Genomic DNA, 12740 nt, shown 5'->3' with positions numbered 1-12740 from the left:
TGGGTTCAGGACAAAGCAGAACCAGAGAAAACTCAAGGAATCTCCTTGAAAAATTCCTCGCCTAATGAATATTTGGTTTGTTTGTATGGAAGTGTTATGAACCCTGAGATGTAGTGTTGTTCTCCAGTGCTGCATAGTGTTTTGGAAAAATGCAATGAGTGATGGATGTATTTTGTACATGTGTAGAATATGTAGCAGCCAACTGTGTGGAACATTGCTGAATGCTTTTCTGTAGTCTATATATGCCATGTGTATGTTTCTGTTGTGTTGTTTGTGTGCTTGCCATAGAATGACTGAATCTATGAGTAACTGTTCTTATGGAACAACAAAAAGGTTACCGTAGAAATCACAGGGGATGATTTCTACGGTAACCTTTTTGTTGTTCCGTAAGAATGTCATGTTCTTCAATATGTTTGTATATTTTGTTTGCGATACAGGATGTCAATAATTTGTAGAGTGTTGGAAGACATGTAATTGGTCTGTATTGTGTGGGATCTGTGGTATTGTTGTTTTTAGGTTTCATGTAGATATGTGTTAGATGTTTAGCTAGTTCCTGGTGCAGTGATGTAAATTTTTTGTACCAGAAATTGTGAATGTTGTCTACACCAGGTGTCTTCCAGTTGTGTGTTCTGTTAACAGCATAGCAGATGTTGTGTACGTTTATTTCAGCACAGGGCATAGTTGGTATGTTATGCAGGTTTTTGTTCTCCTCCTCGATCCAACCTGCATCAGCATTGTGCGTAACAGCACTGGACCAAAGAGAAGACCAACAAGTTGCGAGTTCTTTTTCTGTTGGTGTGCCACTGCTGTGTATCAGTGTTTGTTTTGGTACTGATTTGTCTGTAGAAGAGTTTTTTATTGTGAATAATTTATTTTGTTTTCGTAGTGAACATGTTTTGTATCGTTTGAGCCTACGTGCTTTCGCTGCAAGTTTTTGTTTTAGTGTGTCAATGTATTCTGTAATGTGTGTGTTGTGTTGTTTGTGTTTTGATTTTCTTGAAAATGTTTTTGAGTTGTTTATTTAATTTGGGTGTTATGTTACTTTTAGTGTATTGTGTCAGCCTGCCTAATTGCTGTCTAATGTCATTTATTTGTGTTTCTATTCTTCTCTGCCAGGCAGGCTTGTGATAGAACTGTGTTTTGTGTGTATCTGTCTGCGATTGTATTTTCAGTCCATGGTGTGTCACTACTGTGACTGCCCCAGCATAAACTAACGTATATATGTCTGAGAGTGTAGAAATTGAATGAATGTAGTGTGGTAGTGAGTGTTTACGTAATTTAGTGTTTTTCCTGCTCCCTTTGACATGTTGATTTTTGGTATTCGTGGTCTTTGTGTGGGATCTGTGCCTGTAGTGTGTCTGTAGTATCATTAGTAGTAGTTGTTGTATGTGTATTATTATCAATGCTTGTTGCTGAATTATCCTGATAGGTTACGTGATCTTCATTAATGTTAGATGTTTCTGTCTGTTGACGTATTTGATCAACAACCTGTTGTTTGATAAGTTCAAGTGTTGTTTGTGGGATAAGGTTATTGTCTATAATTGTTCTTTTTTGATCAACAACCCTTTGTTCGGTGACAATGAGGTGAAGATGATGTTGTGTGAATCTATGGTGTAGTTGTTGTCTGTATGCTGTCATGTTTGTTTTGAGTTTCGTGATGGTGTAGTAAATACGGATGATAAACTCGTTCATTTCTATTGTCCATTTCATCCGTTGGCATGGTTTTCCAGCCTTTGTGGTCTGTGGATGCACTGCCACAGAAACACCAAGGCTAGGTTGGTTCCTCACATCTGTTGAGGGCATTGCAGTAGCCATGCTTAGGCTGGTGCTGCTTTCACCACCAGTAACCAAGGGAGACTGTGGCCTATTTTTCGAACATGAACCTCTGCCTAACCCAGGAATGCGGACCTTGTTAACCCGGGTGATGTCCGAGCCGGTATCACACTTTGATCTGGTTACTACCATGATAAATATCTCCACAGAATGTGGGTGTGGTCACTCTTAGCTTCATTTCTCCCCATAGACCTTACTGGCATGGGTGTCCCTACCAGGAGCTTGTGCTCCAGCCTGCATTGCTCTATGTTCAGTAAAATTACTGGGTTCTCCCACCACGACCAGGTAGTGACCACGGGAGAATTATTATTATTATTATTTTATATCTTCAACATTTAATGCAGTTTAGGTGACTCAGTCGTAGATATTCCATTTCAGTTATTTTATAATTACATCTATACTGAATTGCTAAAATCTAACATTGCAAACTGCACTGTTTATTATTTTTCTTCTTTATTTGTTTTTCTAGGAAGATGGTGAATATTTGAGCTATTTCATCACACTCTTTGAGATACTTTCATATTGATACATTGGCTTGTACAGTGTTTTGTCAATGGTCAGATTCTACCTACAAAGTTGGTGTCATTGCTTCTACTAAATGACTGAGTGCAGCAGAATGAAGTTGAGTGAGATAATGCATGCCAATTGGATAAAATTCTATGTAATGCCACTTTATGGAACTATGATGTCTCCAAGATGACATCAAATAAAAAGGAAAAATGTCATTAGGTATGCTTTTTAAGGCAGTGTGTTCAACCAATAAAATTGAGCCATGTCAACTTTGAATTTATTTTATTGTTATTATAAAAATGTGCTTAGTCTGTCATTCTTTCCTTAAAAATCCTAAGTTTTACTGTTTTTAATTGTATATTAACTTGTTTCATTTTGTTATTCTATATTTTATTGTTCCAAATAATTAAATAAACTGCTTTTGTTTATCAAAATATTCTAAGAAAATATAATTCAGGAGTATATCAAAACAACAAAATGGAAATGTTATGTGATTTGACAGAAGTAATGTTTTTGATAGCAAAAAGGACAAAATGATAGATTTGTGAAATGTTATTTTTACCAGACTTCCATTTTTCTTATGAATACAAATGATTTTTCATAAAACTTTACTACATTGAACTCTGTATAGTTTATTTTTTGTCTTGTTATTAGGTGATGCTTAGTTTACCTGTATTAACTTTCTAGTTTAATTTTCATTAAATTTCATTAAATTCTCAAATTAAATAAAAAAATTGAGATTGCATTTAATACAATATTTATATTTTTACTCAATCAAATGTTGATTCTATATTTAGTTAATACTCAAATTAGTTCAAAAGCATACATATAATAATATACAAGAAAATATTTTAAATCAACTTGATTTGAATATTTTTGATAAAAGAATTATCATATAAGAAACCAAACTCAAATATTACTTCGAATGTAATAAAATCAGGCTGAATTTATTATCAAGCTATATTTTAGCTAAATGAATACACAAATGTTATGTAAGTTGAACTGAAGATAAGCAATTAAGATGGCAACTTTGTCAAGATGGTAACAATTTAGACTAAAGATGCTCATCTTTAGTCCTAATTACATAGCATTTATATATTTAATTAACCAAAATGCAGCCCAGTAATAAATCCAGTTTGATTATTTGATTTTTAAAAGAATGATTTTTTTTGAAAACATTTATCAAGAGATTAAAGTATAAGTGCAAGTACAACAACAAATGGATGATAAAATGATATGTAACTGCCATTGCATATATTATTTCATCAATGAAAATTATTTTTATCACTAATAAATTATCTTTATCAAACATCAAAAATAGAAAAAGCAATTACTAAATATTTTGAAAATTTTTTATAATCTAATAGTATAACTTCATATTAATTTTGTGTCAGACAGTTGAATAAAAACACTGAATTTAGTGAAGAAATTTGGCTGAGAGGTTTCCTGTTCATTATATCATAGGTTTAAATTTTACTTTAGATACAGATATTTGTGTTTATTAGTTATTAATGGGACTTGTTGATTGGTAGGAAAACATTGTAGCTATAGTGTTGTTTATTTATGAAAGAAAAACATGATAAAAAGTTGAAATAACTGGCCAAAATAAAAAAACAGTTGCAATCACAAGCAATCAAGATTTAAAAAAATTTAAAAATATTCAAATAAAATGTTGGTATAAACTAATCAGAAGAAACACTTTAAAAAAAATCAAAAAATTCCAAATATTAAACAATTAAGGAAAAGAAAATTACAAATTTTAAATATCCATATAATTATATAATTATATTGTTATTTGAGTTATGTATATGTATGAACATAGTTATCATACATATAAAAATCAATTGTATGTACCAAGAATAACTTTAATTATTGAAATTTATATTTTAATTTAAAGTATTTGTTACACATTATTTTTAAGCATAAATATCATACTTACCAAGACGTTTTTGTAGCTGAACAGTTGTCATCAACTGTGATGATGATGTAGGAATAGTTTCATTAATTTCATCTTTCTGATTTTCTGCCTAATTAAATTAAAAGTTTTAAATAAATTAAAACTTAAATTTTGCAAATAAAGCAAAATAAAAAACAGGAATATTTTTGGGCCTTGAGACCCATCTTCAGAGTAACACCTGTATAAATAAAATATAAATTTTGTATTATTTTAATGTTTGCAAAAGAAATGCTTGTATTTATATAAAACAACAGCAGCACTACTCTTGACTGCCTTCAGCAGCCCTATCCCAACATTTTGTCATACTAGTCATCATATCTGAGTTGCAATTTATAATAATTCTTTACATAAAATGTATTAATTATATAAATGTTGATTAAATAACTACAAATAATAATAATAATAAACAATGAAATGAAAGAAAATGTCATTTAAAATAATGTAGAGCAAATTAATAATAAACATCTTTAAAAATAAGCATATGACACCGATTGCTTGAACATCATGATGTTCTATGAAAAGCATCGAGAATTGAACTTCAGTATCTTGTACATACCAAATATTTTACTTTTGTGAAATTTTTGATTTCTTAGTAACATATTCAATATCGCTTTTCAATTATATTAATTTGTTTTTCTGTAAAAAGGCTACTTCTACTCAAACATCTCATGCCAATATAAGTAGTTTAAATCTTTTTTTTCCCTGCTCAAAGGTTTCCAAGATAACAGTTATCAAGATTTCCTACTATAATCTTATATTTACTTATTGCAGTAGCACCACTTAAGAAAAATTAATCACATCATGTACTGTAGAATTCAGAAAATAAATTCAATTGTTTTTGGACAGTCACATGGGTCTTGAACAAACCTAACATCTGTCAACACTGTTTTGTGTTATCATTTCTATATACTCTTCTGGATCAAAAAATTTCTGGTCATATGACATCAGGGCCGGATTATCGAATAGACAAATTAGACAAATGTCTAGGGCCCGTAATTCGGAGGGGCCCGGCTTCAGTGCAGAAGATTTCTCTGTTTCAAAACGAGTTAAAAATTATGTAAGAAATTCGATAGGACAGAAAAGGCTGTATTTAACAATTCCTACTTAGCTCCGCTCGACTAGCTACTACCTAAAAAAAAAAGGTCAACAGCCACCCGTGCACCAGAAGTAATGTACACCACGAGATCTCTCGCACCATCTAAAAATATTCCTAGGGCCGCCTCTCGTGGTAGTACTGATGTATGGTTATGATTTATTTTCTAAATCTAAACTTATACGTCGCGACATCGCATATTCGATATAGCGTTCAAGTTTCCCGAGTGCGAAAATATTACAATTCAATAGTGTTTTATAAAAGAGTTAAAAAGGGTGACACTACGGTGTGGCTTGGAATGACACCACGATATCCGCACCGGGTGTCACCCATGTTAGCTACGCTAATGTCACATTATATAAGATTTGTTTAGAAGCAACTTATTTAAATGGAGCCCCAATTTAAATTTTGTCTAGGGCCTGCTAGAGGCTTAATCCGGCGCTGTATGACATTATTAGTTTTAGTTCAAAACTTCTTAGAGAACCTTCTTAAATAAATCCACAGTAAATTATCACCTTTCAATCCTTTGCCTGGATCTTTATCAGGTCAACTGTTTATTGTTTTAACAGGTACAACCAAAAACAATTATTGCTTTTGGTTGTACTTGTTATAGTTACAACATTATACATGAATAATTTCCCATATTAGTTTAAAAAATATACCCACATAACCAAAACCAGAATTGTAACTAAATCTAAAAGTCAAGTTTACCATGAAATTTCAAGAACTTTATAATGTCAATTAAAGTTTACAAACCAACGATGATTACAAAAGATGAAAATTACAACGTTAAAATATTTACAATGTAGGTTTCCACACACAAGAATAAACTAAAGTTCAAATAGTCCACCAAAATCCTTACAGGTCCGTCGGAAAAACACCTTGCGAAGCAATCCGAGATTCAGCTGGTCGTAAACTCCTTCAACATCTGGCAATGAAACAGCGAGACAAAGACAACCTTCTTAAACAAGTTTGACCAACCTGCTTCCTGCCAAAACTCAACCTTTTTATATGGATTGAAGATAGGATTGATTGACCAATCAGCGCTTTGTAGCTCTGTCAGAGGTCTGCCGATGTTTCAATGATAGGTGGCCAATCAGTGATCCGGCTTTTTCAAACTAATGGTTATTTCTCCAACATGGACCGTTGCTCATTTGAAAATAGAGAAAAAAGGCAGGAATCGTACGTCCAAATGATTCTAATCCCAACACTAAACTACTAGATTATTGTTAGCTATTATCCAGAATATTGACTTCAAGAGGAGTTTCAAATCTCATTCCAAAAGATTTTAAATTATTTAACAATTGAAAATTAAATTTGAATTTAATTAATCTTTATATAAAAATGAGATTTAAATAACAGAATTTGTCCTAAAGAGTATCAATTAATTAAAAATTATCTTCAACATAGCTTAAAAAACAATCTGACAATTTAAGCATGTTGATTCAAGATGACAAACAAAAAATGGTAAATTCATTATAATGAAGATGATTAGGTCAGAGTCAAAAAATGGGATAAATTAATCCATGCTTTATTTTTGACTTATGAAAATATACCCATTCTTGTTTCATTTTTTATAAAAATAAATTGACTTATTAAGGAATAAGACGTTTTTTTCTTATTTGGATAAAATAAAACAAGTAAAATGACAAGGCCATATTTGTGACAAGACTATGTCTCGGAGACTCACCACTAAGTGGGATCACTTCGACACTCACGGCTGGTCTCATTCTCATTCTCCAATCATCTTTGGTATTGCTGGTTTTGAGTGCGATCATTCAAACTTCACCGGCCATAGCCACGACCACGAGGTCTTCCATGATGCATTTTCATTGAAATTAACCTATCCGAATGTTGAAATTTCTCTCCGTTGCATGACAGCCCAGGTTGAATTTTTGTCAATGCGAAAATTTCCCGTTTTTGAAAAAAGTAATGGTGGCTATTGTATCATTCGCAATTATTTTTTTATTTTGCACAAACGAAATATATATATATATTAATAAATGTAAAAAGAAAAAATAATTCTATTTCGGTAGTTAGTTTTAATATAAAATTATAACAATGCACCATCTAGTTTCAAAAAGTTCCAATGACGAAACGAGACATCGGTCAATCGGTCGAGGTTAGCACGTGGCAACCAGAAATATGTGGGGAATAACATGGGACAGGTAAATGGGTTTTCGTCAAAGATTTGTTTGTCAAAATTTGACTTCAAAATATTTGTATTTCCAACTTACCAACCAGCTTACAGGCAGTAGTGCGAGATCTGCACATGCGAGATCTGCATGTGCAGATCTCGCATGTGCAGATCTCGCACTACTGCCTGTTTGTAGAGTGTGTCACCATTTTGTATTTTATTGCGTTTCAGTTCTTGGACTTCTAACTACCTACAAGTCTGGTTTTTTTTATGCATGCATGATTTGGGCACCCAATACTCTGTGCCAAATTTCAACTCCTCACATGTACTCCTTCATACCTCTAAGCTGATAAGACAGCAGGACGTACGATTTTATAAACAAGACAGTTTTGTCAATAAATTTATGTAAAAGGCTGAACATACGTTTCTTTAGAATTCAAACAATTATATCATCCAAAAACAGCATAAATTAGTCATCAAACATACTATTTAATATTAGTTCTGTTTGGGGTAGCTATCCCAAACAGAACTTTAAAAAATTAAACTTGACATTTTTAAGTTTGATAAATCTTTTCCTAAAGCAAACCACTATTGGCCAAAATAATCTATGGCAAACAAAACTATTTCCACTTGACATGGAATATAGCTTATATTTTTACTTAATTTTTATAAAAATGATAAGTTTATTAATTGGTGATTTTATGATTATTCTGAACTTAGTAGATCAATAATAACTGATTGGAATTATTCTTATTCTTTCAGCAATCCAGGAAATAGGAGATAGTTTCAATTGTAACAGCTGCCTCATAGAATCACACAAAAGCAAGATTCACTAATATATATTAGATTAATAAATATTTATTATCAATGGGAAAATTGTAAAAAAATTATATAAAACTTCCCATATTTTTAACATCTACAGATTATCAATTAGTGTAACTCAACAAAACATATATATACATATGGACTTATCATGCCAGTGAATGAGATTTATTAACACCTTAATAATAAAAATTTACAATAAACTGTGGCTCCTTTAATATAGAATACTCAAAATGCATTTCAGACATAATAAACAGTCCCTCTTCAGTTGATGTTCATACATATAAAATTATAAAAATAAATTACAAATACATTTAAAAGGCCATTGTAAACGTGATGACTTCACAATCATCACAGGTGATGTCTCATGAATGTAATAGTTTCACAATCTGATATCAGCTCTTTGTCATTGGAACACTAATACAATTTACCAAAATTACTATTTTTATAAAGTATTATAAATGTAAAGTGATAGACATATACTCATATTGGTTGAACTGACTGGAACAGCTTACGATAATACTGAAACACTGCATTACTGCTGCATACTACTACTGCTAGAGCACTACTACTAAATTTGTATATTTACATACATCACGTTTCAGCAACTATTGCATCATTAATTATTAATTTATTTTTATTATCATCAGTAAAGTCATACCATCCTGTATTTAATTTCACTCCTAAATTGTCATTAATTCTTTTTCTGTTTTTACTTTAAAATTTCTACATGTTTGTAGTATTTCCTTTTTTCAGCGTTAGTTTCATATTTTATTGCTTTTATTGAGTCTTTCACTATTTCACATCCTTTAACATTACAATGCTTAGCAACAGAAGAATTAGGCATATTATATTTTATTGTGTTTATATATTCTATAACTTGTACTTTTAAATTTCTTTTTGTTTCTCCTCTATACACACACATATTATATATATGAGAAACAAAAAATTGTGCTGAAAAAATGATATTTCATTTTTTCAGCACAACTACAATTAAATCTATAAGCTACATTACTTTTTTCTAAATCATTTATATACTCTTTTCATATTATTCAACACAATATATTTTTGTACTTTATTACATTGATCCAGGACTAATACAATATTAAACTTTTTTAATTCATTTTTTAATTTTTTCTAACATATTTTTAACATATGTCAATTTAAAATATTTTACTAAACTTTGATTATTATCCCTTTCATTAACAACTTTAGTATTAGTACAGTTAATTTTTTTCAAATAGGTGTTCCAGCCAGTTTTCAAGTAGTTTCTTTGGGTAATTATTTAATAAAAACATCTTATCATCATCATCAATTTACAACAAATTATCACTTTATTACTACTTTTACACAAGATTTTATCTCTAGAGATAGTCTACAATCCTTACAAGATGCCAATAGCCTCTAGCAGAGATAAATCTGGTCTCTGTATTTGATCTCATGTCTGCTCTCTGGTTGCTTTTTAGATAATTTTTATCTCATGTGCTATTATGTTTAAGATAAGATCGATGTTTATCAGAAGAATGCTTTACAAAATTTTAAGGATATTGTTTTGGTTTTGTTAGCTGACTGAAGAGCTTTCCAAATCCACATTTTAAAATGTTAAAGAATTGGCCTAATTTTTATCAACTGTTAAACTATATCAAACTTTACAATTACAACAGGACTTCTTATACTGGTGTAGTTTCTGATTACCAAAAAGTGGAAATTTTATTGGGTTGTTCGGAAAGTAATTTCGTTTTTTTATTACTAGAGGAATTAGATGTATTTTTACCAGCCAATTTTATTTTAAACCACATTTTCATTATATATTTCAACAGCTGACATTTTAAGGCTTATTTGTAAAAAATTTTGTTTGATTCTGTACAATTGTTCTTTTTCGGTGACCCATCAAATATTGAAAATCGAAAGCATCATTTTCGGCATATTTTGCTTTTTTATAACTAAAAAACCAAAATGCTGTTCAAACAAGAAAAAAATTGTGGTACATGTTTGGAGATGATGTGTTGAGAGAAAGACAGTGCCAAAACTGGTTTACAAAATTGTGTTCTGGCAATTTTAATATCGAAGATACACCACATTCTGGATGGCCATTTGAAGGCAATGAAAACAAAATAAAGTTACGGATTAAAGCAACCTGCCGTATAACAACATGTGAAAACACTAAGATATTAAATCTGTTAAATTGAACTGTTTATTATTACTTAAAACGAATCGGTTTCGTTTCAAAGCTCAATATATGGGTTCCACATGTTATTAACAAGAGATGCTCTCTATGGTTGGATTTTAAAGAAATTTTTTTTTGAGCTTTTACTAGACAATTTAACAATTGATTCGAAAGTGTACTGCCATCGAGTAAACAAATTGAGCAATATCATCAAACAGAAAAGGCCAGAATTGATCAACAAACAAAGTGTAGTGTTTTACCATGATAATGCCAAATTTCATACAAGTTCGGTAACTCGTCAGAAACTGTTATAGCTTAGATGGGATGTGTCATCACACCAACCATATCCGCCAGATTGGGCACACTCAGATTATTACTTGTTCCGGTCTATACAAATTTTTATTAACTGTAAGACATTTACTTGAAATGACAGTGTCAAAAATCACTTGGATCAGTTTTTTGTAAACGATCAAAATTTTTATGAATGTGAAATCGTGCTACTACCAGAAACAACAACAACAACAACAGGTATTTGACCAAAATGGTAAAAATATAATTCAATACAGTATTTATTTATTATAAGAATATTGCATTTATTTTTCTATGGAAAAAACGAAATTACTTTCTGAACAACCCAATAGTCAAAAGTCAAAACAAAATATCTTTATTTTCACCTGTACATTCTTTTTGTGTGTTTCAGATCTGAAGGCCCTTCTTCAGCAGGTTTACAACATTCTATAACAATTGTATAAAAACTTTTTAAAAACAATGATATTAAACCTGACAATAATATTTAAGATAAGATAAAATTACGGTTAATGTTACCTATGGTAGGAACATGCGGCTCGTCCCTGAAACAGTGGGGACGCACATTCTAACCTAACCTAACCTATTCTAATAATTTGGTTGGCAATAATTATGGAAATTTAATAGAATAGGTTAGGTTAGGTTAGAACGTGTGTCCCCACTGTTCCCTGTCTTCTGATTGCTGGGATCGGAGACGAGCCGCCATATTCGATACCTAGGGTAACATTAACCTTTTATTTATACAAATATGTTCAAATAATTGCCTTTTAAGTTCATTTCTTTCTTTTTACTGTACTTAAATTAATTTCACATCTTTCTTTGTTGTAATTCTCAGCTACTGCTTTGTATAATTTCCTCTAAATGCTCTGATACGTTCCTTTATATGTATTTTAAGTTTTATTATACAATACAATTATACATTTAATATACAACTGATTGAAAATTAAAATGTTTTACAAATCGATTTTATATAGAGAATTCCCTTTCCAATATTGATTAATATACGTTCAAAATATATCCTATTTTATATCTTAATTAAGAAACTTTCAAAATAAACAAAATTATTTAAGTAATTGCACGTTTCAAATAAGAATGTTACCTTTAAAAACTTGTAGGCAATTCAGCATTAAATTTTGGTACAAACCTCTTGTAAATTTGATTCGTGTGGCGTGTTTTCCTTCCTCGCAGCCATCGATGTGTCATGTCCACTCCAGCCAGAGGTAGCACCTACACAGCCATAACTGATTGATTTAGAATCGCTATCTATACCACTATCTTCCATTTTCGGTTATAAAGATAGATATTACATTCAAACGTAAAATGAGTATCTCTCATAGTCTTTCTAACGAATACTAAATCGAATTTGAATCAAACCACATATTGAGCACCGCCATTTCTCGTCTGCTTATCAATTTATAAGTGTTGCCAATACAATTTTTTTTACATAAAAAAAATTATTGAAAATTATAGAAATAAAAATACAACGTTTTTTAATAAAATAATTAATACTGTATTATAAAATAAAAATAATTCATTATTATTATTATTATTATAAAGTTAATAACAATCATTTCATAAATAATGACCCTATCTTCAAAGACGGTCGGATGGCCGAGCGTTCAAGGTGGCAGTCCACCGCTCTGGGGGACCCGGAATCAAATCCTGATGGGTCGAAAAATTCCTAGGAATTCTTCGGGGGTGGTTCATCCGGATATGTCGGGCCCCGTCCCTCACCACCCGGCGGGTTTGTCCGAACCCATAATGGGCTTACTAAAAAGAGGCCCTCCTAGTGCTCACAGGGCAGAAAGTTAAAAAAAAAAAAAAAAGAAAAGACCCATTTTCAAAATGTCTCCTGTCTACTTTTTCGGTATCAGAGAGGTTGTGGCCGGAGTTTTCGCGTTGAAAACTTCGGCCG

The 12740-nt window shown here is 31.2% G+C and overlaps 1 protein-coding gene across 4 annotated transcripts in view; it reads right to left on the bottom strand.

Moving 5' to 3' along the window:
• LOC136989996 (protein FAM219A) overlaps positions 1 to 12295 on the bottom strand; it is an 89362-nt gene extending 77067 nt beyond the window's left edge. Inside the window, exons 1-2 of one of the 4 annotated variants that reach the window (XM_067288308.1) lie at positions 11970 to 12295; positions 4283 to 4370 (exon numbers count right to left, since the gene is read on the bottom strand). In XM_067288308.1, the coding sequence (XP_067144409.1) occupies positions 4283 to 4370; positions 11970 to 12107 (226 nt within the window). In that variant the 5' untranslated portion in view covers positions 12108 to 12295. The remainder of the gene's footprint in view (positions 1 to 4282; positions 4371 to 11969) is intronic. The other 3 variants (XM_067288309.1, XM_067288311.1, XM_067288310.1) reach the window with 3 other exon arrangements.
• Positions 12296 to 12740: the final 445 nt, after the last annotated feature.

The sequence above is a fragment of the Centruroides vittatus genome, unplaced genomic scaffold (assembly GCF_030686945.1).
Source record: "Centruroides vittatus isolate TY-2023 unplaced genomic scaffold, ASM3068694v2 scaffold_861, whole genome shotgun sequence".
Lineage (NCBI taxonomy): Eukaryota > Metazoa > Arthropoda > Arachnida > Scorpiones > Buthidae > Centruroides > Centruroides vittatus.
This window is presented reverse-complemented; position numbering and strand designations above follow the sequence as displayed.